This window comes from Fusarium coffeatum (assembly GCF_003316985.1).
Source record: "Fusarium coffeatum strain FIESC_28 chromosome Unknown BRIP53273_contig_223, whole genome shotgun sequence".
Lineage (NCBI taxonomy): Eukaryota > Fungi > Ascomycota > Sordariomycetes > Hypocreales > Nectriaceae > Fusarium > Fusarium coffeatum.
Window position 1 is genome coordinate 16 of NW_022158016.1, and position 27,067 is coordinate 27,082.

Here is a 27,067-nt window from a genome sequence, read left to right on the forward strand (position 1 = left end):
ATTATAAAGAACTAAGATTAGACTAGTTACTAATTAGTTATTAAATAATTAGTCTAACTATTAGTTTAACTTAAGTCTAACTAGTTAGTTACCTTAACTAATTATAACCCTATATATATATAAATAATATTCTTTTATAAGCTAAGTATAATTACTAATTATTAATACTTTTAAAAGTTAATATTAGCTATACTAAGCCTTATAATTACTATAATAATAGTTTCTTTATAGTAAATTAAAGATAATTTACTATAAAAAGTAAATAATTCTTATAATTACTATAGCTATTAAAGCTATAAAAGGGTATTTAAGTTATTTTAAAAAGCTTAAGTAATTTAAAGCTATTATAAGATTAATCTTTTAATATTAATATAATAGTTACTTTTAATTATTATAATATATTAAAATTAAAATTATTTAAATAAGTAATTATTAATTTTAAATAAATAAATTTAATTAAGACATTTAATTAAGTTAGTTATAAATCTAAGTTACTTTAAAATTAAGTAGAAAAATAAGTCTAGGTATATAACTAATATCTTAGCACTGTTAAGAAGCTACGTACTGTATCTTACCCTTACTTAACTCTACTGCGTTATCTTATCGCAACGCGGTTGTCAAAGCTGAACCTTAATCTAATCCCCACGTCCTACTTGTGTTAATTACTTCTCTTTATTTCATTCCTGCTCTTTATTTTTCTTGCAAATAAACCTGCAACATGACTTCCGACACTCCCATTTCCACGTGCGTGTCATTGCACACCAGACACCACGCTTGGAACACTCGCTGACCTTCTGTAGTGTCTATGCTCAAAACCTCGAAGAGCGCGTCAAGCTTGAATCGATGGTAGAAGCCTTGAGAACGATATTCTCCGAGTTTGGTAATGTTGTCGATATCGTCGCGAAGAAGAATCTTCGAGCCAAAGGTCAGGCATTTATCGTCTTTGATAATCCTGATAGCGCACGAGATGCTATTGAAGAAATGGACGGTTTTGAACTCTACGACAAGCCCATGAAACTTGCTTTCGCACGATCACGAAGTGATAAGACTGTGGAGCTCATGGGCAGTCAGGAAGAGCTTGAAAGTCATAAGCGCCACCGACAAGCTGAGAAGGGTTCGTCGTCTCCTACATTCCAATGGTACTATATCGCTGATTCATGTTTCGTAGACAAACGCAAGGCTGCCGAAGCCGCGGAGGAACAGAGGCAAATCAACAAACGATCGTCTGGCGCTGCGACAGATAGCCGGCCCGCGAAGGCTGCGAAATCCTCTGGTCTCAAATCTACCAGTGCCGCGGCATCGAACAGCGTTCTCGACGAATTCCTCCCCCCCAACAAAATCCTATTCGTTCAGAACTTCCCCGAAGAGTACGACATCGAGGCTTTGACCAGCGTATTCGGGCGTTTCGATGGCTTCCGAGAGGTCAGACTGGTTCCTGGTCGTCGTGGCATCGCATTTGTAGAGTACGAAGCGGAACAGGGAGCCATAACTGCGAGGGAGAATACCTCTGGACTGCAATTGGGTGACAAACCTATCAAGGTCACATATCAGCGGCAGTAGAACTGGGGCGTGCTAGTTATAGTACTATGTCCTCTCTAACAGAGTATGGTGGAATTCATGATTGAGGCCGGATAATTTCCTATTTAATATACGCGGCTTGCATCGAATGCGCTTCTGAACTGAGTAACCATGCTAACGAAACGTCATATTTTGGTTTGGTTTAAGCAACCAACGTGTAGGGGCCGTCTAAAAGATAACGTCTTCATCGTCTCCCGCACCAAGAACATCTGTAGGGGTAACATCGTCCTTTTGAGACGTCTGTCCGTTTTGCGCCGCAGCCTCCACTTCACGACGCGCCTTCATTTCGGCATCTGCCGCAGCTGTATCGCGCTGCTTTTTGTTTGCAACCTGGAGTTGATCAGAGCTGGATCTTACGTAGAGTGTGATCCGATCATACCTTCTTCAATCTGTAGAATTCCTCGCGGTCAAGCTCGTCTAGCTCCGAGTTGATGTACTTGATGGTGTTTTCGGTCCTTGGTATAATGACATGTTCGATGGCGTTTACTTCCTGGGCGTTAGCATTCGTAGCTTCGACAGGATAGAGAGAACTGACCACGCCGGTTAACTACTTTGATAACCTCGTCAAGGATTACGAATGCAGTCTGCAGACTGGCAAGTTCAACAAGTGCTTCCACAGCGCGGGCGTATGTTTCTCTGCATCGTTGAACCTGCTGTCCTCCCTTGCCCAAGCCTGTCAGGCCAAAGTCGTTATTGCCCTCAGTGAGATAACTTTCAAAAGCCGGAAGCAAAACACCGGAGACGTTGTCTTGTTTTGTGCGAACCCTGAAGCGGGCAGATTTAGCGGACTCCTGTACCTGATACCCAATATCACCGCCCACCGCATAGGTAACCTCAGCCAGGGAGAAAGCTGCAATCTGCATCACCCTTCCCATCTTTCTTTTCGCTTCATCTATTCGCCTCGTGATTTCTGTATGAAGAGCCATTAGTACGGCTAAACAACCTCCGGGTCGCTATCACGACGAAGTGGGAATGGGGCTATGAACCTCGAAATCGTCTGCAATCACCATGTCAGTATCGGGCGTGTTGAGGGTTTTTTTTTTTGTAAATTAACACGTACTTCGTAAGAGCCTCGCTCTTTCTTTTCAACAGACTATGTCCTGTCTCTGCTCCCTTGAGCTTGGCCTTCATGATACCCAGCGACTGCCGGGTCGGGAAGACAGCCTCGCGATCCTAAGATAGCTCTGAATCAGCATTTCGCATTACGGATGGACTGGGTATGATCTACTGTAGCTCCCGACATCTTGATGGGTGATAGGTATTGTTCTGTGCTAGGTGTGGGTGAGGTGGATGGAGTTGAATGAGCTTCTGTTGCGTCAATGCGTGCTTGGCTCGTCACAAGGCTAAAGCCTAAAGGTACGACATAACTGGTAAGCACTCCAGCGGGTACCTAGGTACTGAATTCAAGAGTTGCTGGGCAGCTACGAGTAGTATAACGTAAGCCACTACCACTAGCTTTATAGGCCCACTTCGGGAAGTGGATCATACATATTCCAACTCCCCCGGCAGTCATCGCAGCTTTGGAAAAATACAAACCATAAGTCGCGTTTCTCTGTCGCAAGTACTGAGTCCAGCACGCTGGCCTTTTTCTTTTTCTAGTTCCTAGGGGCGCGTACAAAACGGACTTTCTATAGGGCAAACGACCTGCGCTTACAGCCACAGCGTGGCTCCTGACAAGAATATTGTGGTTTTGGAGACGACTGGGACATTCTACACGGGCCTCGATGATGTTCTATTCACGTTGATCTGATCTTGTCGCTGTCTCTGCAGGAATTCTGCCTTTTACCAATCCCCCACCATCGTAACGATCATGGCGCCAATCGTTCCGGCCCTGAGCAGGTCGCGCAGGCAGCCCCAACTGCATCTTGTGGTAAGTTTCCCAAATCAACGCGTGTCCTCGAGGACAACAGACGAGCTGACAGCTACTACTACTAGTCCAATGAAGATTCTGTCTACGAACAAGATGTTCTCCGCGATCCCGGTAGTGTTAAGCCATGGCTAGCATACATCGAGTTTAAAACACGACACGGCACAGTACTCGAGCAGGCATACGTGATGGAGCGGGCCTGCACGCAGTTACCTCGATCGTACAAATTATGGAAATTGGTAGGTCAAAAGACTTTACTCTTGCCCAAAGTCTGAAGTGCCCAAGTTAACACCCTGACTAGTATCTTTCGTTTCGAGTTAAGCACGTCGCTAAGTTGAACTCAGGGTTATTCGCCACTGAGTATCGCAAAATCAATGCTCTCTTTGAAAAGGCTCTCAATTTGCTGCACAAAATGCCACGAATATGGGAGATGTACCTCAGATTCTTGATAAAACAGCCACTCGTAACCATTACCCGACGAACATTCGACCGAGCCTTGCGAGCTCTACCGATAACACAGCACAATCGCGTATGGGCCATCTACAGACCTTTTGCGGATTCTGCTGCTGGAGAGACTGCTGTGAAGATTTGGCGGCGCTATATGCAAGTACATCCCGAAGATGCCGAAGATTTTATTGAACTGCTTGTGCAGAATGGCTTATATACTGAAGCTGCGCTCAAGTTTATTGATGTTCTCAACAATACAAGGTTCAATAGCAAGCACGGCAAGGGCCATTATGAACTCTGGAGTGAAATGGTGGACCTCCTTGTTGAACACGCTGCCGATATCGAAACTGGCCACGAAACTGGAATTGACGCCGACCGTATTATTCGAAGTGGCATCACACGATTCGCTGACCAACGAGGGAAACTCTGGTCTGGTCTTGCCACCTACTGGATCCGAAGGGGAAGCTTTGAACGGGCGCGTGATGTGTTCGAGGAGGGTATCACTACAGTCATGACTGTCCGGGATTTCACCCTTATCTTCGAGGCGTATACCGAATTTGAAGAGTCGATAATTGGGGCTTTGATGGAAGTCGCATCCGCGCGTGCTGAGAAAGGCATCGATGATGAGAATGCAGACTTCGAATTGGATATCAGAATGATGCGTTTTGAGCAACTCATGGACAGACGCCCATTCCTCTTGAACGACGTTTTGCTGCGCCAGAATCCAAACAACGTACCTGAATGGGAGAAGCGGGTGGCCCTTTGGGGCGAAAACAAGAAAGAGGTTGCTCAGACTTACACAGATGCTATTGCAGCTATTCAGCCAAAACGTGCCGTGGGAGCTTTCCATCAGCTCTGGGCCAATTACGCCAAGTTTTATGAACGTGGAGGCGACTTAAGAAACGCTCGTGTCATCATGGAGAAGGCCATTAAAGTCCCTTTCAAGTCGGTGGCAGAGCTCGCCGACATGTGGATTGAATGGGCAGAGATGGAGCTGCGGAATGAAAATTTCGATGACGCCGTCCGCATCATGGCTAAAGCAGTTCAAGCACCCAAACGATCTACCGTCGACTACTTCGACGAGACATTGTCGCCCCAACAACGAGTTCACAAAAGCTGGAAACTTTGGAGTTTCTACGTTGACCTTGTCGAAAGCGTATCAACTTTGGAAGAGACCAAGAAGGTATATGAACGAATATTCGAGCTTCGAATTGCTACACCTCAAACAGTCGTCAACTACGCAAACTTGCTTGAGGAGCACAAATACTATGAAGAGTCGTTCAAGATTTATGAACGCGGCTTAGATCTTTTCAGCTATCCTGTTGCTTTCGAGCTTTGGAATCTATATCTCACCAAAGCTGTTGATCGCAAGATTGGCATTGAACGACTCCGAGATCTTTTTGAGCAAGCCGTAGAGGACTGTCCCCCCAAGTTTGCAAAAACCATTTACCTGATGTACGGCAACCTGGAAGAGGAGCGCGGCTTGGCACGGCATGCCATGCGAATCTACGAACGGGCCACAAGGGCTGTCGCAGACGAAGATCGAGCCGACATGTTCAACTTTTATATCACCAAATCCGCTTCCAATTTTGGTCTCACATCAACTCGACCAATCTATGAGAGAGCCATCGCTGCTCTCCCTGACGTTGAAGCTAAAGACATGTGTCTGAAGTTCGCTGATATGGAGAAGAGGTTGGGCGAAATTGACCGGGCTCGCGCCATCTATGGCCACGCATCGCAGTTCTGCGATCCCAGAACCAGCCCTGAATTCTGGACGAAGTGGGAGCAGTTTGAAGTACAGCATGGCAACGAAGATACGTTCAAGGAAATGCTGCGCATCAAGCGAAGTGTGCAAGCGCAGTACAACACCGATGTCAACTTTATTGCTTCTCAAGCTCTGGCACGCAGCCAACGTCGACCTGAGGGCGCTGGGGATGCCGAGGTAACTGATGCAATGGCAGCTCTGGAACGGCAGTCAAGGGCACCACAAGGATTTGTCGCAGCGAGCACGGGTCCAGTTGGAGGGAATCCAGCGCCAGCCGCTGTTCCATCAAATCCCGATGCCATCGACATTGATGACATTGACGAGTGATTGGTAGCAAAGGTGGGATTTCTGATTTAATTCAATTGTTTCAACTCATGTCTGTAGCTCGTTTACCCACGATACATTATTCTCTTAGTTCGATTTCTGTCGTCATCTTACACACCCGAACCGGCAATCATGCCAGGTTCAATTCTCCTCAAATGTTCAAACTTCATTTACTTCCCCAGTTCTTCTCACTCATCTTGCTCCAGTACTTGTCTTGGTAATTCCTCTCAACGTGGCCATCACGGGAACCGGGCGTGGCGTAGATGGACCCCTTGCGTTTCTGGAAACGACTAGGAGGGACCTTTGACGCATCTTGATATTGATCAGCCATGTTGACTATTTTGTAGATGTCTGATATGTGGTACTTACCCCACTCATCACTCATTCTTCGATCCTGTGCAGCATCACTTGCCCTCCGATCCTGAGGAGGGGAACCAACGACTGGGGTTTCATTCAAAGGCTGCGTAGTGCCCTCTCGATTATTGATAGGCTGTTCCATTGTCTTGTATTAGGATGAAATGGTGATTCAATCAGGCTTTATATGGTTGGAAATCGGTAAATGGTAAGGAGGTAAAGGGTATCAAGTAGTTAGTTGTAAGGCTGTTTGTTGATATGTAGGAAGCTGGGAATGAAGGAGAGATGAATAAAGGCCGTCCGATGATGGGGGTCTTTATATACTAAAGGGAAGCATTAATGGGTGATCTACCCCGCAAAGCTTGTATGACTACGGATACCTCAGTGGTTTTATGGGAACTGAAGGTGAGATGCGGTATGGTACAGGACAGTACAGATTGTACAGCTCACCTTGACGCTTGCAGTAGGTATGTAGCTGGTCTGTTGAAGGCAGTGCTAATACCACACAAAGTGTATAAAGGTGGCTTAGATTCTAGATCGCCACGGCCATTGACGTCAGCGTGATGGTCACGATACAAAGAGTCAGCAAAAGGAGGTTGCCGCTATCTGAGCCAGAAGACGACCACAATGACGAGAGAGAGTAGGATCAGCCAGCCCCTAGCTCAGATCAAGGGCAATGATTGGGGAGGGGACGCCAAAGACGATAACTTGAAGGGGAATGGAGGCGGTCGTCATAACGCTACACAGCTAACAGATAAGCTAGACAAAGGTACCGTGACCAGTCTTTTTCATCGCCTCAGATAACGATTTGCCAGAGCTTGTGGTTCCCGGCAGCTCATCCGCAGAAGCCAAACGCATTCGATCCGTGGTGGTGTCCCTGCGACGAAAGCAATTGGATATAGCTACAGGCATGCACCGTTTGATACCTCAGCTCGGCAAAGAGTTGACTGACAGTCATAGTACAGTAAGGATGTTACAGATACTCATCATGCAGCCACAGTGGCAAATTAACAAGTGCTGCCTCCTTCAGTAATTGCCTATGTAGAACTACGGTACAAGGTGGTATTGAAAGTATGCCCATGGACTTCACCTCGGGTTGTTGGCTACGATGAACCGAACTGCCGTGGGCCGAAAGAAGAGAGAGTGTGAGTGTGTGAACTTGAGTGATCACATTTACAGTACAGCACAGAAATTAGATTAGGTAGAGACGGCAATGATAAGCTACCAGTAGCTTTACTTGGCAACCCGATCTTGAACGATGGCAATGCTGATGAGATTCGGGTACAATGCAGGACGCTAGCAGATCCAAACCAAACCAAGCCAAGCCAAGCCAAGTCCAGAGCCTCTCACTAGCATTGGCTTTACCCCAGCTTTTGCTGATCAACGAGACTTTACAGATCCACGCCCTAACATGTACTTAGTCTCCTACCCTACAGTATAGTATAGAGCTGAAGATTGGTAGAAACACCAAAAACCGCTTGTAGCACATCATCAAGTAACAAATCGATAACTCTCTGGTGAATGGACACAATGTGCCAGTTAGGTACTTACCTGCCTAGGTACTTATGTTCCTTCCAATTTGTCCTGCCCGGGCGGGGCATTTCCTTCAAGGACCTAGACAAGGCAAACTTCTTTCCCCTTTGGTTCCGTGCAAAGCGGCCCCACCTACTCGATGCTTCCAAACACAACGCAAGGCCTAAGGCTAAGATCCAAGGCACCTGCTCAAAAATTCAGAAGAAATTGATTAATAACATTGCACCAACTTACCTACCTAGGTATTCAGCGATCCAGTCCGCCAGCTCATGTTTAGGCGCCTGGGCTGTCCGGGATATGCCATGAAGAGAAACCTTGACCGTTTCCTAAAGGAGCAATATTCACTGGTTTCCAACCAAAATTCGACTCCTACTAAACCACCACGTACCAAACGAAGAACAGCCATGGTGACAACCACAATCCAACTCACTCCCAAGGAACAGCAGCTTCGCCGTCTTCTTCTTGATGTAGCGCAATCTATCGACGACTCTGGGCAGGCTCCAGAGCCTATTGTGCTCCGATGGGCTGGTGGTTGGGTACGCGATAAGCTTCTCAATATTCAGAGCCATGATATCGACGTGGCAATCAACGCTATGACAGGCGTTCCATTCGCCCAAGCTATGTGCGACTATTGCGAGAAACCTGAAGCCATGTCTAAGCACAACATTGGTCCTGACGATATTGGTAACTTGCACAATGTTGCTCGCAACCCGGAAAAGTCAAAGCACCTCGAGACAGCCATGGTCAAGATGTTTGGGTTGGATCTTGACTTCGTTAACCTTCGAAAAGAGACCTATGCAGAGGATAGCCGTAACCCCCAGATGGAGTTCGGCACAGCAGAAGAAGACGCCCGCCGTCGCGATGCCACTGTGAACGCGCTCTTTTACAACCTTCATGATGATCGTGTTGAAGATCTTACCGGAGGACTTGCTGACATGGATGCCAAAATCATCAGAACGCCCTTGGAACCTTTTCAGACGTTTATGGACGACCCCCTGCGAGTTCTGCGGCTCGTCCGTTTTGCCAGCCGACTTGATTTCACCATTGATCCCGACACCTGCAAGTTCATGGCCGATCCAAGGGTCTTGGAGGCGTTGCGTGTCAAAATCAGCCGAGAGCGGGTTGGCGTAGAGTTGGAGAAGATGTTAAAGGGTTAGTGGCCGGATAGCCATGTTGCGACACACACTAACATATAGCCAGGAGCACACCCTCGTCAAGCCCTTGAATTTATTGACAGCCTGCACCTCTTCCATGCCATCTTTACTGATCCTGCTCAAGGAAACCTGTCCGGTCCAGACATATCGCAGTGGAGTGTTGTGTACACCTGCCTCGACGAGTTCTTGAAGGATAACTCCTTGACTTCCATAGCTGAACGTCTCGTCACTTCTGAAGATGCCTCTTACTATGCATGGAACCTTGCCGCTCTATCTCCCTGGATGACTGTCAAAGAGCCTCAAAACCCGCGCAAGAAGGCAAACGCTCCTCCGCTGGTGGCCGTTGTTGCCCGCGAAGGTTTCAGAGCCCCGAACAGATTGTCAGATATCATCGCTGCGTCTCATCGTCACCGAGAAGAAATTTTGGCATTGAAAGATGCTGTCTGTAGTGGGGAACCATATATCAATGAGCGTGACCGCTTCGGTATGGCTATCCGTAAATGGGATACCCCAGCTGGTACTTGGAGGCTGCAAGTTCTCAATGCTTTGCTGGTTGAAGCTTTCGAAACTCTTCCCACATGGCACCGAGAAGGATCGGAAGGTCAGTACTCGGCACTTGCACTACTCGACAACATTCAGACTGACATATTCCTAGAGCAAAGAAAGTTCTTATCAGGCTGGGAGGCCTTCCTCGAGCACCTGGCTAAGCTAGATGTCTACGAGGTCACATCACTCAAGAAGCTACTCGACGGCAAAAGCCTTGTCAAGGCACTTGGAACAAAACCTGGAAAGTGGACTGGTCAGGCACTGGAAGTGTGTGTTGCGTGGCAGCTCCGTAACCCTGATGCGACAGACCCAACAGGGGCGATAGAGGAGGTACAGCAACGCAGGAAAGAGCTCGGTATACCGTAGAGTAGAATCGAGGTTACATATGAAGACAAACTACTCTAATTCAGTCTCTCAACTGAGACGAGCACTATGGTTATTGTGCCCAACTTCAGCAGATGTGTATACTAGCATTGCGCCTAGCACAGGTGCATCAGGACTTTATCTGGATTGGAGAAAAGAGAACATGAGCTGCAGCATTTCTTTCTGAATACTTGCCTACCTAATCAAACGCAGCTACCTGACCAATGGTCAACAACTGGAGGTAGCAATAGAAGCTCATAGCAATTGGGTCTTCTCTTGATAACCACCTACACTGCCTAACTTTAGGTAATGTGGTAGGTGGGTCCGACACCTTGCACCTAACTGTGTACCTGCTTGCTCAACGCAAAAAACGTCACCTCAGTGGCTGTTGGGTACCTGCATCTCCTTCTCGCCCTCTTCTCTTTCTGGAGAGGTACCCTTCTTCAGCATATTCATATTCATATCCATTCGTGGCAATGGATGATATTTCAACTCACCTTACGCCCGGTGCGTTGAATGATCTGCTCAGCCCTCCAAATCTCACGCGGCTTTCTGAGCTCTCAGGTTAGCGTAATGGCCTGTGATTAAGCGTTTAAAACTGACAGTATCATGCATTCTAGATAAGTCGAAGCACTGTCTTGGAACAAGCGCCACAGATGCCCTGTCCTCTTTGGCTGCCGCCAGTGATGAGGTGCGGCCATGCTCTCAATTATGCTGCACAGACGTGTTGTGGCTAACCTTCATCGTTGCTCCCAGGAACTCCACGAAGCCACCCTTCTTACGGTTGCCTATATCGCCTCACATGCACAAACCGATCTAGGTAGTTCTCAATTACAAGAGTTCGCAAGGTCCCTTGGTAGGAAGGCAGTTGTTATAGAGACGAGCAGAGGTAGGCCATGGCACCATCTCAGGTGACTACTGCTTTTTGTGTAGGATTAACAATCGCCAGAACACTCCGGCCTAATTATAGAGGCAGCAATTGCCGGCATCTTCATTGCTTCTATTATAGACTCACACACTATTGATGAAGATCTTCTGGTAAAGTTGACAGCTGTTACTGATCCTCAAGACCCATGGACAACCCCGGTCGCTGCATCGGCTGCATCAAGAATCCTGTCTGAACAGCTTCCAGCGACAAGGTTGACAGAGTTTATCGCCGTCAGAATACTACAGGGCACTCTGAAACCGTTGTTTACAAAATCTCCATCATCAAGGATCACGGCTTCAGGAAGACCTTCCCAGTATACCATCGTAGACGATCGATCGCGGGACTTTCAAGCAGCTCAACCGTGGAGAAATCAAGCCCCATGGGTCGAGGCCACGGTACAATGGGCTGTCAGCGCATCAACTGTCAGTTGCTTTATCTACAGAAGTCTCCAAGTGCTCACCTAACTCCGTAGGCACCACTCATCCGAGAACATTGGCCTTCGTTCATGCCAGTCCTGTTAGCGCTTGTGGAGGACGAGTCGATCGAGGTCAAAGCGAGAGGCCTAAAGACCTTGGCGGCCTTTGTGGAAAGATGCCCAGCTCAAGTGTTGCAGAGCACAGGCATTGGACGTGTCTTCGTAGACGTCACCTTTCCTCTTTTACTCTACCTTCCAAGTGTTACACCAGAGGACCAGTCTATAACCGTCCTTAGCCCAGCATATGACGTGCTCATTAAGCTGGCAGAATATACTGGAAATCCCGCCAGCTCTGAAAGACGAAGGGTCTTTGACAAGATTCTTAGAGATGGAATCTTTGCTGGCCATCATCATGCTTCCCAGCACGCACGTATAGTGCAGGTTCTCATGCAGAAGACTACAGTGGTGGTCAATTGCCTGGGTATCTATTCGAGTAAACACCTTTCGGTATGTCGCTATGCACTCCCAAAAAAAAAAGAAAAGTTCATCCAAACTCCTGCTAAATCAGCCGCATCAGCCACTTTTATCAATGTCATCGTCTATCATGACAGACCCTTTTGCAGTCGCACATCCTCCAACACTCCGAGCAACAACCCAGCTACTTGGTGCGATCATTGCAAATACGTGGCCTCGTGTTAGAGAACCTGAGCATATGGACAACGTTATTCGAATCCTGTCGTTATGCTGGCTCAATCTACTGGAAGAGCTTGAACATGGTTCATCCCAAGACCAGTCAGAAGATCTTCAGGCTTTATCCCAGGAATTAATAAGCCAAGGCGAGGCTCTGAAAGCCCTCTGGGCTGATGATGCACCGAGAAGGCCACCAAAGCTTGATGAAGTCTTGAAGCAAGAACCAAAACTGTCAGGACTTTTCCCCAGTGCCTCTGCCTGAAGGCCAGCTCTGTCGCTGCCAAAGAATTAGTCCAACGGTTGCTGCTTGAAGAAGGATTTCCCACGCAGCCATTTTCTATAGGCTTTGTATCGTTTCTTAGGACCGTCTTCCTCAGTTACTGTCAGAGGATTCTCCCCGACTTTGAGTAGCTCGGCATAGACATCAATCTCTTCTTCAGTACCTTTCACCATCAGACCCTCGTCTTGCCATTCACCACCCACGTACTCTTGATACTCGGATGCATCCACATCGACAGGCGTATCACTTGAAATTACCAAAGGAAGGTTTTGTGGATGTTTGATATACCGCTCATAATCTTCGGATTCTTGCTCAGCGACAGATGGATTCAAGGAATCGTGAACAGCTTTGGTAAAGGTCCATTGAGCGGCTTTGGACTTTTCCAGCGCGGTGGGCTTTGCCTTAGGGCTCTCTTCAGGAGTTTGTAGCGGTTGATTCGCGTCCGAACGCAGAGACTTGTTGGGAACAGACTTATCTTGTGTAGGCTGCAACCAACGTTGAAGAGAGATGCCTTTAGCCTGCGACTGGCTGGAAACTGCGTCCGATACGGCAGTTGCACCTGCTGCCACACCCCTTGCTGGATTCGACGCATTTTTATGCGGCGAGGTATCTTTCTTGGCCTTTTTCTTGTCGCTATGATCAACCTCGTTGTCTGTGCGAACTCTGAAAGGGCTCAGGTCATAGCGGCCATCCTGAGTCGATTTTAAGGGGATGTATTTAATAGTCGAGTTCATCTTGTAGGCGAACATCTTGGGGAAAGAAGAGAGCGTGGACGGCCTGTAGTACTCCAGCCAATAGTCATCGAAGAACTCAACTGGACGAGCACGAGCAATATCCTTACTGGGTACATATGGCGGCACAATTCGCTCTTGCAGGTGAGCTGGGGCGTACCAATTGATGTAGTCATGTTTCATTTTAACGGACCAATCTCGTGGATCGGCGTGGTGCAGGTAATAATCAGTGGCCAGATCCCATAGCATCGGCTGGCCTTGAGTGAAGATGTAGTTACCGAGAAATAAGTTGTAAGCCTCCTGGCGCTGACTATCGAGAAAGGAGTTATTGTAGTACCGCTTGAAGCTTTCAATCATATCCCGTGAATGGCTGGTCCATTGGTTAATCTTGCGGTATGTTTCCATAGTGTTGACGAGCTGTGAACCACCGTACTGGACGGCAATGGTGTCGCCATGATCATGCCACATATGGGTGAAAAGGTTGACAGCATCAGTGTCATAATCGACCGATGTATCTTCCAAGATACCAAGAGCGTGGAGCTGGTGGCCTAACGCCCTCTTCCCGATAACAAACTGTGCTGCATTCGTACGATCCAAACAGTCGATGCAATTCGTTCGGGCCACTCCATTCTGCGCTGTCATGGGACTGGTCAACCCGTCGCCATTCTGGAAGAAACCGGTCGTAGCAAGTACTGATTCTGCAATGAGTTCGAGGTTGCCAATAACATCCCCACCGCGCACTTTGGAGGCGCGGCTCATGTCCCAGGCTTTGTGGATGATTTTCTTGTCTTCTGGCAAGAACTGATTGAGGTAGTTGATTGCGTGCGTATACTCCTCTAACAATTTCGATTCGCGTGGTGTTCGTTCCTTTGATTTGATTAAATTGACAACATAAATCGGTGCTCCATATCGTTCAAACAGGTTGTCAAAATGCAGTGCAGCTGCTCCATAAAAGGGATCAACCAAGTTGAGCTCTATCGGGGGTTTTGGTGTAACGCCAGTGCTGTCTTGGGTCCAGTAAAGCGGAATACTGCCTCGGTGTTGAACATAGGAAGTGTATTGCGGGCTGCAATATAGCTCTGGTCCTGGAGCGTGAAATGAAGTCGTAAGAGACTCGGCTACTATCTGTTCGGTCTCAACATCGTTCGCGACATAGCCCTGGCAGTTGTCAGAATACAAATCGCTGGTACCAATCTGGGTGTTCAAATAACATACGAGGTCGTTGGCCCCTCTCTTCAAGAAACGGGCGCCAGCAAAGTAGCGAGACCGCCTTGCAATAACCGTGATATGCGCAGTACGTCCATAAATTGAAAGGGCTACTGAATGTTAGGACTTTCCCCTGATACACGCCTAGGTCGCTGCATCTCACCTGCTTGGTCAATATACCCATGAATTATCGGTCGGCACCAATCGTATGGATCCCGCAAGGCAGCAACAGCGGGCTGTAGTAAATAGTCATTCCACACGAACATCGAGTTGAAGTTCTCGTTGTCCGGCGGCAACATGCCTTTGGCTAAGGCGTCGCGCTCCCGGATGACATTGTGCTGCAGCGTGCGCGTAACATCGTAAGAATAGCTGTAATAGAAGGAACGGGTCAAGTCAAGGTTGTTCAGAATGCCGAGAAAACGTTGCTCCTCGGTATTGCGAGCATCTGGCTTGAACTTTGCCGGCGTAAGGGGAACCAACTCGGTACCTTCAATCTGATATATGTAGTGTCCTCCTACCATGGCGACAGTGCTCTTCTTGGTAATGAGCAGCATGTAGTAAGGTCCCGTGAATTTGATGAACCCAAGCAAGCCCCAGGTGGTGCAACGGAGCTTGATACCGCCTGTGCCCCGGTTCCCGTCGTCTATGGTATCGAGCAGTTGATTCATTTCCTTGAGACTGTAAACAATCTTGTCATCTGTGACATTGAGCTCTGCACCCTCGGTGGTGCGATCAATCTTGAGGATGCGGTATCGTTTCTCGCTGACGTCTACACCGACGATATAATATCGACTGGCTGTCTCGTATAGACTGAACTTGTGCATTTTATAAATCAGTCGATCCGGAACGCGATCGTCGAAGCTATCTGGAAGCGCCCTGGTGCTAGGATCAGGACTCGTTGTTCGCACGAAGGGTTTCGCTACGGCGGGTTCATCGTCATCGTCGTCTTCTCCGACTGTAGGACCTCCAGCGGCTTCAGATGATAATGGGCTCCCAGTGTCGTTGTTTTGCAGTAGGGGAAACACAGGCGCATCGCCGTTCGCGTCGTCGGTAGTGGGTAAGGCGTCTATTTCAGGCCCTGAGCTGAGCGCGTCCGGAACACCGTACTCAGACATTCTAGCAAGCGTGTAGCATGTCCCACAGGATCGGTTGGTGAGCAGCTGCTAAAGGATGCGTCTGCACATACAAAGAGGCGTTCGGTTGGACTTGTCAAGTCAACGGCTCGATTGTTGTAGGGTTAGAAAGCGAGGTCCCGTAAATATGTACAGAACGCCATGTACAGCTAAGTACTAAGTAGGTAATGAACTTCACAATTAAAGGTGATCGGGACGTAAGCCCCAGGAACCGATGGCCGGAGTGTTACTCAAAGTCCCTTATCGTCGTGTTACTCTGAGATACTTGCCTGTGCTGCCCAAGCAAAACCCCACATCGCGGATGACGTCGCGAAGTAGGCATAAAGTCGGTCACATGCATCCCCATCCATTGAGGAAACGAAGGAAAGAAAGATAGGGTAGGAGGCTTCCATTGCTACTGAATTTCTTCTTCTTATTTACCGACTTTCCCACTGATCTCCAAACTGATGGATATAAAAATTCTTCTATTAAACACTACGAAGCAATGCTCTCCGTCGAGTGGCATCTAAATCCACATTGAATCCCAACCCAGACCGCCGTTGGGTAGGATACATTGCTGACACAGCCTTGGTGTTGAACACTACTTTTCATGTTCCTTCTACCATATCAAAGTCTAGTACTAGTCTTCCTCGTCCTCCTTTACTAGCTCTTCTGTTGCCTTGGTTTCTGCACCCTTGTCTGCTTTCTCATCCATTTTCTCGCCCGTATCCTGGGATTGTGCTGGCGCACCCACGGCCTGATCAATTGCATTCTCCTTGCTTGAAGGCTCGTCTAATGCGAGCTCGCCGCGGAGCTCAGGTAAAAACCGATCTATACGTTTCCAGGTTTCTGACCAGAGTTTCTCCTTTGAGGGGTCCTTGTGCGGTGAAACAAGGTACCCACTACTGGACATGAATAACAAGACATTTTTGAGATTCTCACGAACAGCCTCCTCCTGCCGTTGGTCAGTATTTGTTCAATCGATGCTGTTTGTTGGGTAACTCACGAGGCTATCGCCCTGGCCACTGTTCATAAGACGATCCATGATATCGAGGATCTTGATCCATAAATCCAGCATTCCGTCCCACTCAGATAGCAGTACCATATACTGGAGAAAAACCTTGCAAAGAAGAGATGCAGACTGCACTCTCATCTCGCTCATTCCATCCCGGTCTGACAGAAACACCTCGGGCTTGAGAAGCTGGAATATCAGTGGAAAGAGCACCTTTCCGAAAATGGCAGTCCACTCTTTAGGATCGCTGCAGGTCAATTCTGGAGATAAGAGCGACCGTTGGAGGGCAGAGAACGCAAGCTGCCGTACATCTCTGCAGGGGTTTGCGCATTGCGTGGTCAAGGCTTGAAAGATGGGCAGCCAGTAGGCAGACCAAGCTGTATAATGGTTAGACTTTTACGCTAATAGTCTTTTATGGAATAAACAAACCTTCGCTGCTTTCGAGTTGAGACTGTTGCATGAGGTGAGGAATCCTGTCTGTCATATTGTAAAGCATGTTGACTGCTTTCGACCCTCTGCTAGCCGTCTCTGCCATGCTGCGAGTAACATTTAGCCAAATCTGGACCGGGAGACACACTTGTTGGTACTTACCGCTTCTTATCTTGCTTGGGAGGGCTAGTCTTTTGAGCCCGTGGACTTCGAGGTTGCACATTGGGTTGCCGTGGGCTAGCAGCAGAAGCGAAATCATTCAAGAGCGAAATCGCCGCTTCATAGTTGTCAGCCATGATAGCCGGAGGTGTTCCAGTGGTTCCTTTTTCCAAAATTTCGAACACCAATGCCGCCGCCTCAGGGCGGTGGGCCAAAGTACGTAGAATGGCCCAAAAGTCGGGAGACGTCATTATTTCGCGTCGCAGGGGGCCAGATTCTTCAATGCACAGTGAGAGACCCTGCAGCACTAGATCCGAGTTCTTGCCCAGAGCTTCCTGTGGCAGGGTTGAGATTGTGTGAAGTAAAAATGGAACGTTGACGAAATCGTGTTCCTGGACGAAGTTAGCATCGGTTTCCATCTTGGTTGTTACAGAACTGACATAGCCAATATTGAGCAGCTTCAAAGCGTAGAACGAAGCGCGGGAAACGGTAACAGCGTGGTAGCGTGCTGGATCGCGAAGAACGCCTTGAAGCGTGTCGAAGACGATTTTACCCATGCTTTCGATTGACTCGGCATTTCGCGATGCCAAGAGTGTGCAAAACTCCAAGATATACGCCACACTCGGATCATATTCCAAGTGTCCCGGTGGTCGGGTGTGCCCATTTGTAGAGGATGCTGGCATACTCTCGTGCTTGACACTGATCACTGTTGTATTTGAATCCTCAGGCAATTGTTCGACAAGTGTTTCAACGACAACCTTCGCTACGGACGGTTTCAAATCACTTGCAAGACGTTAGTTTCTCGAGTTTGCAGAAGTTTAAAAGATGACTCACGCAATGTTTTCAAATACAGCAGCCATTTTGCACTGCTTGATGCAATCGATAGTACAGAGCGTGCTCTCAAGTTCCTCGTCGGATGGCTCGGGGGGGTCGTCCGCAGCGTAACTTGAGATGTACGAAGTAAATGCCGAAAAGAACCCTGTGTCTGCGTTTCGTGCTCCGCGGTCAATGATTTGCGATGGCGTCTGAAGAGGAATGGGAGGTAGTGGTAAGCTTGGTAGATTGCTTGGCGAAAATGATGAGATGAGCGAGTTATTGAAGAGATTGAGCCATATGCGAACCATCTAGTCGTGTTAGTAGGGCGTCGGGTGACGGAACAAGAAAACATACATATTTCCAACTCCTATGGATCAATTCTTCACTGCCAGTGACAACACGGAAGAGCACAAGCGTTGCTAGCTGGGCTCTTAGATCTCGCCCGAGTTTGACAGCAAGCTCGCTAACCATGACACTGCCGTCGCCAGCTTGGACCTCGGTGTTCAAAGAAGTGTTGAACTGTGAATCAGCTGCTAAAGTCGACATATGGCTGAGACAGTAAACAATCTGATCAAGCGCCTCTGAGTTCTTGTATTTTGTGGCAATGCGAGCACACTCGTGAAAGCCAGTAACGATTCGGGCGAAGACAGCATCGTCGGTGGCGGACATGAAAACATAGGACAACGTGGAAACAATTGGTTTCCATGTTGTTGCAAACATATCGGCATCATAAATGTTCGTATTGCAGATAACAAGATTGCCAGCTGACTCGGTCTTCAAGAGTAATTCTCTCCAAGCATAGTCAAAAGCATGCTTGTTATCATGCTCGTCAGGAAGAATGATTTCATTCGATTTGATCGACTGGTAGATAGTCTGTAGATACTCGGGCGCGAAATTCTGGCCGTTGTTGGTTCCTCGCAAGTTTCTAGCAAAGTCCTCCAGCGTCATGCGTTTCTTCGCGTCCAAGTTAGGGTTGTGCTGGTCGGTATTCAACAAGATGATGGCGTATGTCAAGATGTATACCGCATCTTTGTCTGCAACTTCGCCAGTTGTATCATTGGAACAATACTTTTCGGAGAAAGATTCCACGATCGTGGCAATCAGGGGCGCTTCTCCGGGCAGTCGGAAAGATTCCAGGAATTGACGCAAGGCTTCATCCACGCGCTTATTGGAGAAGTCGAAGAGGTTTAAGAATGCCTCTAGTATTGCTTCGTTACCCCTTTTAGAGATGAAATCACCAAGTACTTTCTTATTGACGCGGGAGGTGCCTTTAAGAAAGTTGGCGACTGCCACAGGGTCTGTTGCATCTTTGATAATACCCTGCGCTTCCAGGTACCCTAAGCCCACCTTAGGCTTTTCGTTGAACTTGCTCGCGCCCTTTATGATGATCTTTTTCTTCCGTCGCTGCTCTCTCAGGGTTGCTGGGTCTGGAAAGCCTTCAAAGATGGGGTTCTGCTCAAGACGCTCATCAATGAATTGGATATACCGAAGTAGTGCATCAAGGCAGAGTGGCGGCACACTTGTGGTGCTCCATGTTGCAGAATCGGGGAGAGCATTCCTGGAGAGTAGACCAATCATGTCTTCACAAAGATCAGCCCTGTCGACATCGCAATCATAGTTGATGAAAAGCTCAGCCATGAACGTTGGCATTCTCGACAAAACTCCAATGCCTTCCACCATAGCCTGACGAGCATCTGGTTTCCGGGCGCCCCCTTCCAGACCAAGTTTCTGTCGATCTTTGAGCGGGACTGGAGTCGACCTTCCGCTACTAGGCTGTGACGATTGTGACGGTTTCACAAGTTTGGGGGTTTGCGGAATACCTGCGTAGAGGGATGGGTCGATGCCTGGTTCGCGGGGAATCTCGACTTTTGGGTGCAGGCAAGCAACCAGATATGACAGAAACAACTCCTGTTGAAGCTTCAGTACTCCACGGCACGTTGCTAGGAGCGTCCCGGCGACAATGAGGGATTCTTCAAGGATGGCCATGTTGTCTGACCTAACCAACTGGAACAGGTAGCAACATAAGCGGTCCTCTGCTATGCCTGCCAAAGCAGGGTGTCGAGAGATGAAGGGGCCCGCAACCTCCAGAGCAACATGTATAATTCGCAATGCCATGACTCTCATCGTGTCGGTATGTTGTCGGTCTTGAGGATCTAAAAAGTCTACCAGCACCCGCAGCAACTCACAAACGGAACGTAAAGAATAAGGTCGAAGATCGACAGATTCCGTTTCCTCAGATGGGTCGCTAATGGTTGCCATGGCTGTTTCGGAAGTGGCTATGGTATCTCTACTGCTTCGCTCGGGATCTGGAGTTGATGAAACAGGGACCTCCAGGCTTACCGATTCAGTAGTCAAGCCATCCGCTTCAGGGGTAGGATGTTCCATCCTGATACCATTGAGATTGTCGTCGGTCTGTTGATCCTGGGCATTGCCGTCGTCGCCAACCTCGACGTCGAGATGCTTGACATCCTCAAAAATAATCTGACACATTTTTACCAGTGAAGCTTCAGCTGTGCGGCGCAAGACAGGGGAAAACCGTGGTTGAGAACAGATAGCAAGACCACGGCCCATCATGTCGCAAACGCTCTCATCACTGAGAATATCACCTCCTGGCCCCGACATCATGTCTTCCATAAGGTTAAGAATCATCAAAAGAACAACCTCGACTTGGCCTGAGTCACTAATATCGAACTGGCAATGTGTGACAGCAGCGGAAAGGGACTGCATAGCTAATGCGAATCGTGGTGACTCTGGGGAGATGAACCCGTAAGCTAGGAACTTTCTCAATGCGCCCAGAGCAAGAATTGTAATGGGAGCGGCGGTGCCCTTGGTCTGGATGACATGGAGGAAGGGAGCCAGAATCGCTGGGGCATCGAACGACCGAATATCTAGAAACCAAAAAGTTAGCCATTATAATCTACACCTTGGGAATGGCGGACCAATTGGCCTACCGTACCTTTTACACCAGCAAGCTCATGCCTCAATTTTCCAAAGCCAGCAATCATGGGGTTGTCTTGCATGCTTTTCCCCCTTTGCCCACGTAAACCCCAACGGTTGGTAAGGGCGTCATGAGAGCCGTCGCCGCTGATGCTGCCCGCCGGGCTTTTACTGCGCTCACGCGGTGAAGGGCTTGGGGGTTCCAGCTGGAGAGGATTCGGACTCCCACCTAGAATAGCTGAGACGGATGAGTGAGGTGAACGCGCATGCTTTTGAATAGCAGAAGTTATGGAGATGCACTCCGATATGACCAAGGACAAGGGGTCAACTGCAACAGAGACAGGTCGACTTCGGTATTGCATGCGCGCAGGAAGCGCACGGTTCTCGAAACTCGAGACACCAGATGGCCTAGGACTCTCCATGTTCAATGACGGGTGTTCATCGCGACTCATTGTATTACAAGGTTGAGGTCGTTGCTGGTTTTGCGATCGTTGGGCTCGCCCAGGTTCCGGGGCGGATAGGGAGGAATCGAATATGTGAGGGCAACGTTTAGGTGCCCGCCGGGAGAATTAGGAAATGATGAATGGCATGGACAACAGCGGCACGTCTCTGTCCAAGGTTTCTAGCAATATAGAGGTAGCTAGCGATTTGTCTGCCAGGAAGTTGTGGCAGAGGCTGGATGATGGATAAAGTCGCTACGTAGCGTAGGCATGGCCAGCTAAGGTAAGGTACCACTTCCCGACCAAGATCCATCCCGCCCCAGAAGCTGCGCGCTGTCCTCCGGGTGTCCAGGTGTCGTCCAGGGCCTGCGCTGATTGGCTAGCTGTCATTATTCATCCACGACCCCCTTGAACAAACATTGCGCCAGAAAAGAGAGAACCATTGCCTGCTGATTGTTATTGGATCACTACCAGAAATAAAGAGTCTGATTTGAAATAGAATTAAACACATTGCGCTTCAAGAACTGCAATAATGGAATGTGCCAGGATTGTCCATATTGGTCCTTCGCTGACTGGACAAACCTACAGTGAGTGACTGGTGGTTTCTTACGGTTTCTTACACCGGCATCAAGAAAACAGCCCGAGTAAAAGCAGCCTGATTGCATCTAATCACATTACTTTCGTGTCCATTTGACCTGGCAAACGCCAGTATCGATTTTATCGTGACAAGGGAATAGTATTTTCTCGTCTTGATGTTGATGAAACAGCCCCCTTTCCCATCCAAACGCCAGCTACATGCAAATACCAGCGGTCACTATCGACTACGATTTTAAACGTAGCTTCGTGATAGTTACCCGCTTCGATGGTCAAAGACTCCGATGACATCCAGTTTATTATACATCAAGGTCAAGCAATCGCATTACCAGGCTTCTGGACGGCCTCTTGGCCTGCTTTGGGCACATCCTTCGCGACTTCATGAGCTTGCTTACCCTCCTGCTTAACAGCCCGAGGTGTGTCTTCGCCCTGTGCTGCATTACCAGCACCATTGTTAATCTGTTGGCCTGGCCCAGATTGTTCTTTGTGAGGTTGAGCTAAGCCGTCCCGGCTGGGAGCTCTGGGTGCATCATTGGCAGGCTTTGGCTGCGCTGCCAAATTTTGCATTTCTTGCTTGTCTTTTTCCCATTCATTTCTAGTATCACTATACTCTTCTTTGATCTTTTGCTGGTTCTTCTTCTTTTCTTCTTCTTGCTTCTCACGAGCAAGTCGTTCTCGTTCCATTTCCTATACCATAAGTCAGATTGCACAACGTAAATCGGAAGATTGGTAACCACGAACCTCCATGTGACGAATATCATCCACACTAGGCTCATACAAATGCCAGATGGTATAATGAGGTAAACCAATGACCGAATACCCCATTCTCTTTGACATCTGTTCAGATCCTGTCAGTCGTGAACAAACACGATAGGGCTGAGAACTTTTACCTTGCCGAAGCCTTCTGTCTCGGCATGTTTTTCGAAACTGAAAGCTGGGAAATGAACTCCAGATCGGAAGACTTTAGCCTTGGCTAAAATGCTGACACCCCCAACACCGTCAATCTCCATTTCCATGTCTGGGTCGCCGAACGGATCACGGAGATACGCCAGGTGAGGTCTCCATGTGGCATATTCAGCATAACCCTCGACAATCACAGCATCTTCGTCTAGAGTGTCGGCGAGAGCGAGAGCGGTTTCAGACTCCTGCCATGAGTTCAAGTCATAGGGCTGTTCACCGCCAAGCCAGTCGGGCAAGGGTCGCCAGACATCTGATTCCCAGTCAGTATTCAAAAGATAAATTGCAGCACATGTCAATCCAAGGACTTACTTGGGACAATGACATCCTTGTTATGGCGCATAAGGTCTTCCAAGATAGTGAAAGGGGCGGTCTCTACGTCAACGTCGCGCCAATAAACCCATGAATGATAGGGTCTCAAGGCCGCACTCAAAAGCCAGTTTCGAGCCTGTGCCATCAGCTTTCGTCGACTGGCCTGGGCGGCAAATCCGTGACGGCTTTCGACGTCTTGGTTGACTTTCTGGCCAAAATCCTTCTCGATGATGGAGATCTCGCCATAAGGCTGCTTAGGATCCTCGTCGGCTTGAATGGCTTCTAGGCTCTCAGTGAGAACTTTGAGGGTGTTATCCTTGGAGTCGGAGACGAGAAATGCGAGATCGATCAGATGGTGCGGGTATGTCAGATTACGCATGTGAGAAAAGAACATGCCCAAGTGCGCTTCAGCATCACGAAGCGGCACGCATAGCAGAATGCGCTCTTCGCGTTCCCAGCCACGAGCAGTACCCTGCACAGTAGACAAATCGTAATATCGGACCGTCTCGAGCTCGGGAGTCCCAGTTGTAGAAAGGAGTCCAAAAGAAACCAAGGATGCGACGGAGCTGGAAGGCCAGAGCCAAAGGCTAATAACGAACAGGAGTGCTGCGCAAACACCCAGGCGGGTGAGAAGCTTGTTGCGACGGCGTTGTGCGGGTGTCAAGGTGCGCGGCTGAAATCTGGCCGAGAAGTTCTGTTAGCATCATGAGTTGTCATGAATGTTTACGACTTTCAACGAGAGGTAAGTGTTCGGAAAGTCATACTTGTGCGGTGAGATGTCGAAGGTATTGCCGCGCGGGTAGCCATTTGAAAAGGCGGCGGCGTGGTGCCGGGGCATCATCTTTGGTATCGAAGTTGCGGTTGCACGATGAGAACAGAAGCAAAAGCCAGCAAACAGTTGAAGTTGATGGGAATCGCTCGGTAGAGTCCCACTGTCACTGCCACTGCCAGCTGGAGGCTAGGGGGTGTTGACGTCTAAGCTTTGAGGTACAAAAAAGGAAACAGCCTTGTAGTTAGCATAAATGGCAGAAGCTAGCTCGCTTATTTTGTCCCGTATGGATGGTTGCAGCAGCCCAGGGCGGGTTTGAGTGATCGTTGAAATGCATTTGTTCAATTAATTGCCCTCCCCTTCAGGCTCGTCAAGGCAAGGGGTCGGATGGTCATTGTTGATTGGTCTTTCGTGTCCGGCTCGTTCCAGACTTGACCTTTTCGAGTAGTAACACGACGATCCACACTTCCATCGTAAGGGTCTAAGAATAGGAACGAACTTTAAGCCTAGGGGGTAACGTATCAGAAAAGATGACCTCTAAAAGTTTTGGGTACCATCCGTTCAGAAAAGAGTACGGGCTGACCGAAGGACAGTCATGATCAAAATTGGCAGAAACAATATGTCTTTCTCCTGATGTAATGAAGCAAGTGATTGCCCGAGGACTGAACTGGCAGACACTAGCGCAGTTAATGAAGGTTCTTAGGATATAAGGTCATGGAGTATCAGATATATTACAACCATAGTGGCTTCTCTTGAAAGCCAATAGATACCTATCAGCAACTACACGCATGCTCAGGATCACTCAGCGACGTCAGAAAACAGGCGATCACATTCACGTCACACAGAATCTTGATTCGTTTGTACGAAAAACTTCATGTTGTATTTCTAGTCCTGGCATGATAACTAAAAGGCCGAGACTAACTTACTGTCGAACGTCGTGTCATTAATGAGCCCTACATTTGCAAATCTATCTCCATTAGCCACTGGTCATTGTCAAGGCTACTGATGGACGAAGATCATGCACGATGCAAAGGAGTATGCGATAGTTCAGACAAGCCGGTATACTCAGTCATCTCGACCGGCCCGAGATACCAGCAGCCCAGAACGGACTACTGGCAGCCCGGACACTGGAGTCTTCATAACACTCGTGAGAGAAACTCCACAACCCATCATCGAGCCTCAAAGAACCCTAGGGTGCGGGAGGGTGACTTGGTCAAGAAGAAGTCGTTGAATGGATAGAACTTGTGTCATCATGCAATACAACTCCTTTGACCTTGCAACTTCGCAATAGACTTACCATTAGAGTTGTTTGAAATTTTTTCCATCAAGACGTATTACGATGTAGTGGGTAATCTGCTTGTTTCCTGGTCAGCTCCTGAACAGAAAAGAAACATTCAAGTATTGAAAGTGAGTGTATAAATGTGTATCAGAGATCTTGGTTTGGTATAATGGAGTCATCACATTGGTTCAGTAGCAGAACTGAATGAAAAGGTTTCTCATCATCGACATTGGGATATGGTAGGGTGTGGTGGGGTGGGGAGAAAATTTACTAACCTGTTTGCTGTTTAATATGGCAGAGCTGTTTCGAAGTAGCAAGGGCGCCTGTTTCCTTTGGCATGTTAGCGCAAATCCAAGCACTCATGCGAAGATAGATGGCAAAGAGGGATCAAGGGCAGTTGCTCAGATGGTAGTGCATGTTGTTCAATCGCTCAGGTGTCGCGGGAACAGTGGTGTGAAGGATCATCATTGCGCGTAGACAGAAACGCAGCGGCGCATCACGTACCTGATAGAAACGGCATCACCCGAAGACTAGTCAACAATCCCGGAAAAGGCTACCAACAGCATGCAATGAATCGACCAAATTGCAGTCGTTTTCGCTTGTCTGGAGGAGCTTCTTGGAGAAGACAATCTTCGAGGGTGATGAAGAAGAAAGAGTTTTTTGTCTGAAATTGAGGTCCGCGAGAAAATTTGAAGTAGAGCGGATGGAGTCAAAGATGACTAATCACAGTAGCGCCCCGTTTGATGCATTAGCAAATTCCCATCCACTCTCAATAAAAATCCATGCTCTCCAGGTTAATGAGAAAAGGTATAGAAAAGGCCGACTCTCAAGATGGCTGACCGACGACGCATCAATGGCCCAGGAGGCAGCACCGTCCCTCCTGTTTTCGAGGCTGACGAAACCACCGCTTCAAGCCGTACCCGCGCGGCAAATGGCATTAGGGCACAATGTGAGTTGTCCCAACTCATGTTCGGGTCAATCTTGAACCAAATGACTTACAGTTGACTAGATCTCAAAACTGGAATTACACCGTCTGCCTCTGGCTCAGCATATCTTGAAGTCGAATCGCAAGATGGATCTGGCAGCAAAGGAATGAAACTCACATGCACTGTTCATGGGCCCAGGTCTTTACCTCGATCAGCGCCCTTTTCACCTCATATGGTCCTCTCTACACATGTTAAGTATGCACCTTTCGCGACGCGCCAACGGCGAGGCTATCTCCGCGACTCAAGCGAACGTGATTTGAGCACGCACCTTGAGGCAGCTCTGCGTGGTGCCATCATTGCAGATCGGTGGCCCAAGAGTGGTGTCGACGTGATCGTCACGGTCGTTGAGGGAGACCAGGCTAGGCAGGTAGCTGTCGAACAAGGAAGCGAGGAATGGGATATGATGAATGTCCTCAGTGGCTGCATCACAGTAGCGGCAGCTGCTCTTGCTGATGCGGGTATTGATTGTGTCGATACGGTCTCGGGGGGTGTTGCAGCGCTTGTGCCTGGGCAAGACAACGATGAACCCGTCATGGTGCTTGATCCAGTCCCCTCAGAGCACCCCCAGATCCTTGCGGCTTGCTGCGTGGCGTACCTTCCTGCACGAGACGAGATCACAAACCTTTGGCTCAAAGGAAGCTTGTCGTCGTCAGATTCAAATCTCCAACGAGGCCTTGTCGCTCGAGCCGTACATGCAAGCAAGGGTGCCAACCTCGCAGTGGCCACATCACTCAGCGAGTCAATCCTCGCGGGTTGATAGAAAAAACGAGCTACTTTATGATACACCATTGCAGTTTACATAGCACGGAGCGGTAGGAGAATGGGATTTAAGAGGGCCTGCACTTTCTGCGAAGTCTCGTTCGCGTATAGAGCCTGAATATAATACCTAAAGTAATATCTTACGTCAAGTCAGATGTCAGCCAATAGCAATTGTGAAAGAGAAACATCGTCATAGTATTTGTACTTTTCCATAGCAGTTTTAACCCATGCGCTCTCGAACCTTTCCATTACCTACACGTATTCTCTGAGCCCGATAATTCTAGACAGGAGTTGACTGTTAGTGCTTGTTCCGGACGCCCCCCCC

General features: G+C 48.4%; 10 protein-coding genes across 10 annotated transcripts; 5 read left to right on the forward strand and 5 right to left on the reverse strand.

Moving 5' to 3' along the window:
* Window positions 1-718: 718 nt before the first annotated feature.
* Window positions 719-1,560, forward strand: FIESC28_09158 (uncharacterized protein; the record flags this gene model as incomplete). Its single annotated transcript, XM_031163295.1, has 2 exons — window positions 719-744; window positions 801-1,560. 2 exons carry the CDS (start codon window positions 719-721, stop codon window positions 1,558-1,560), a joined length of 786 nt encoding a protein of 261 aa, XP_031012637.1.
* Window positions 1,561-1,746: 186 nt separating this feature from the next.
* On the reverse strand, window positions 1,747-2,821 carry FIESC28_09159 (uncharacterized protein; the record flags this gene model as incomplete). Its single annotated transcript, XM_031163296.1, has 5 exons — window positions 1,747-1,908; window positions 1,958-2,068; window positions 2,127-2,343; window positions 2,639-2,751; window positions 2,807-2,821. The coding sequence occupies 5 exons, from the start codon at window positions 2,819-2,821 to the stop codon at window positions 1,747-1,749; spliced, it is 618 nt and encodes a 205-aa protein (XP_031012638.1).
* Window positions 2,822-3,388: 567 nt separating this feature from the next.
* On the forward strand, window positions 3,389-5,984 carry FIESC28_09160 (uncharacterized protein; the record flags this gene model as incomplete). Its single annotated transcript, XM_031163297.1, has 3 exons — window positions 3,389-3,448; window positions 3,514-3,684; window positions 3,747-5,984. 3 exons carry the CDS (start codon window positions 3,389-3,391, stop codon window positions 5,982-5,984), a joined length of 2,469 nt encoding a protein of 822 aa, XP_031012639.1.
* A 163-nt stretch (window positions 5,985-6,147) lies between these two features.
* FIESC28_09161 (uncharacterized protein) lies at window positions 6,148-6,480 on the reverse strand (the record flags this gene model as incomplete). The annotated part of the gene is made up of 2 exons (XM_031163298.1): window positions 6,148-6,293; window positions 6,351-6,480. The coding sequence occupies 2 exons, from the start codon at window positions 6,478-6,480 to the stop codon at window positions 6,148-6,150; spliced, it is 276 nt and encodes a 91-aa protein (XP_031012640.1).
* A 1,792-nt stretch (window positions 6,481-8,272) lies between these two features.
* FIESC28_09162 (uncharacterized protein) lies at window positions 8,273-9,934 on the forward strand (the record flags this gene model as incomplete). The annotated part of the gene is made up of 3 exons (XM_031163299.1): window positions 8,273-9,020; window positions 9,069-9,623; window positions 9,678-9,934. 3 exons carry the CDS (start codon window positions 8,273-8,275, stop codon window positions 9,932-9,934), a joined length of 1,560 nt encoding a protein of 519 aa, XP_031012641.1.
* Window positions 9,935-10,407: 473 nt separating this feature from the next.
* Window positions 10,408-12,226, forward strand: FIESC28_09163 (uncharacterized protein; the record flags this gene model as incomplete). The annotated part of the gene is made up of 6 exons (XM_031163300.1): window positions 10,408-10,495; window positions 10,552-10,622; window positions 10,688-10,751; window positions 10,902-11,281; window positions 11,332-11,781; window positions 11,843-12,226. The coding sequence occupies 6 exons, from the start codon at window positions 10,408-10,410 to the stop codon at window positions 12,224-12,226; spliced, it is 1,437 nt and encodes a 478-aa protein (XP_031012642.1).
* A 26-nt stretch (window positions 12,227-12,252) lies between these two features.
* FIESC28_09164 (uncharacterized protein) lies at window positions 12,253-15,296 on the reverse strand (the record flags this gene model as incomplete). Its single annotated transcript, XM_031163301.1, has 2 exons — window positions 12,253-14,291; window positions 14,345-15,296. The coding sequence occupies 2 exons, from the start codon at window positions 15,294-15,296 to the stop codon at window positions 12,253-12,255; spliced, it is 2,991 nt and encodes a 996-aa protein (XP_031012643.1).
* Window positions 15,297-15,933: 637 nt separating this feature from the next.
* Window positions 15,934-21,068, reverse strand: FIESC28_09165 (uncharacterized protein; the record flags this gene model as incomplete). The annotated part of the gene is made up of 7 exons (XM_031163302.1): window positions 15,934-16,248; window positions 16,300-16,682; window positions 16,735-16,841; window positions 16,897-17,676; window positions 17,728-18,017; window positions 18,064-20,597; window positions 20,666-21,068. 7 exons carry the CDS (start codon window positions 21,066-21,068, stop codon window positions 15,934-15,936), a joined length of 4,812 nt encoding a protein of 1,603 aa, XP_031012644.1.
* Window positions 21,069-21,992: 924 nt separating this feature from the next.
* Window positions 21,993-23,790, reverse strand: FIESC28_09166 (uncharacterized protein; the record flags this gene model as incomplete). The annotated part of the gene is made up of 5 exons (XM_031163303.1): window positions 21,993-22,367; window positions 22,422-22,517; window positions 22,571-22,890; window positions 22,950-23,622; window positions 23,677-23,790. The coding sequence occupies 5 exons, from the start codon at window positions 23,788-23,790 to the stop codon at window positions 21,993-21,995; spliced, it is 1,578 nt and encodes a 525-aa protein (XP_031012645.1).
* Window positions 23,791-25,828: 2,038 nt separating this feature from the next.
* On the forward strand, window positions 25,829-26,740 carry FIESC28_09167 (uncharacterized protein; the record flags this gene model as incomplete). The annotated part of the gene is made up of 2 exons (XM_031163304.1): window positions 25,829-25,946; window positions 26,007-26,740. 2 exons carry the CDS (start codon window positions 25,829-25,831, stop codon window positions 26,738-26,740), a joined length of 852 nt encoding a protein of 283 aa, XP_031012646.1.
* Window positions 26,741-27,067: the final 327 nt, after the last annotated feature.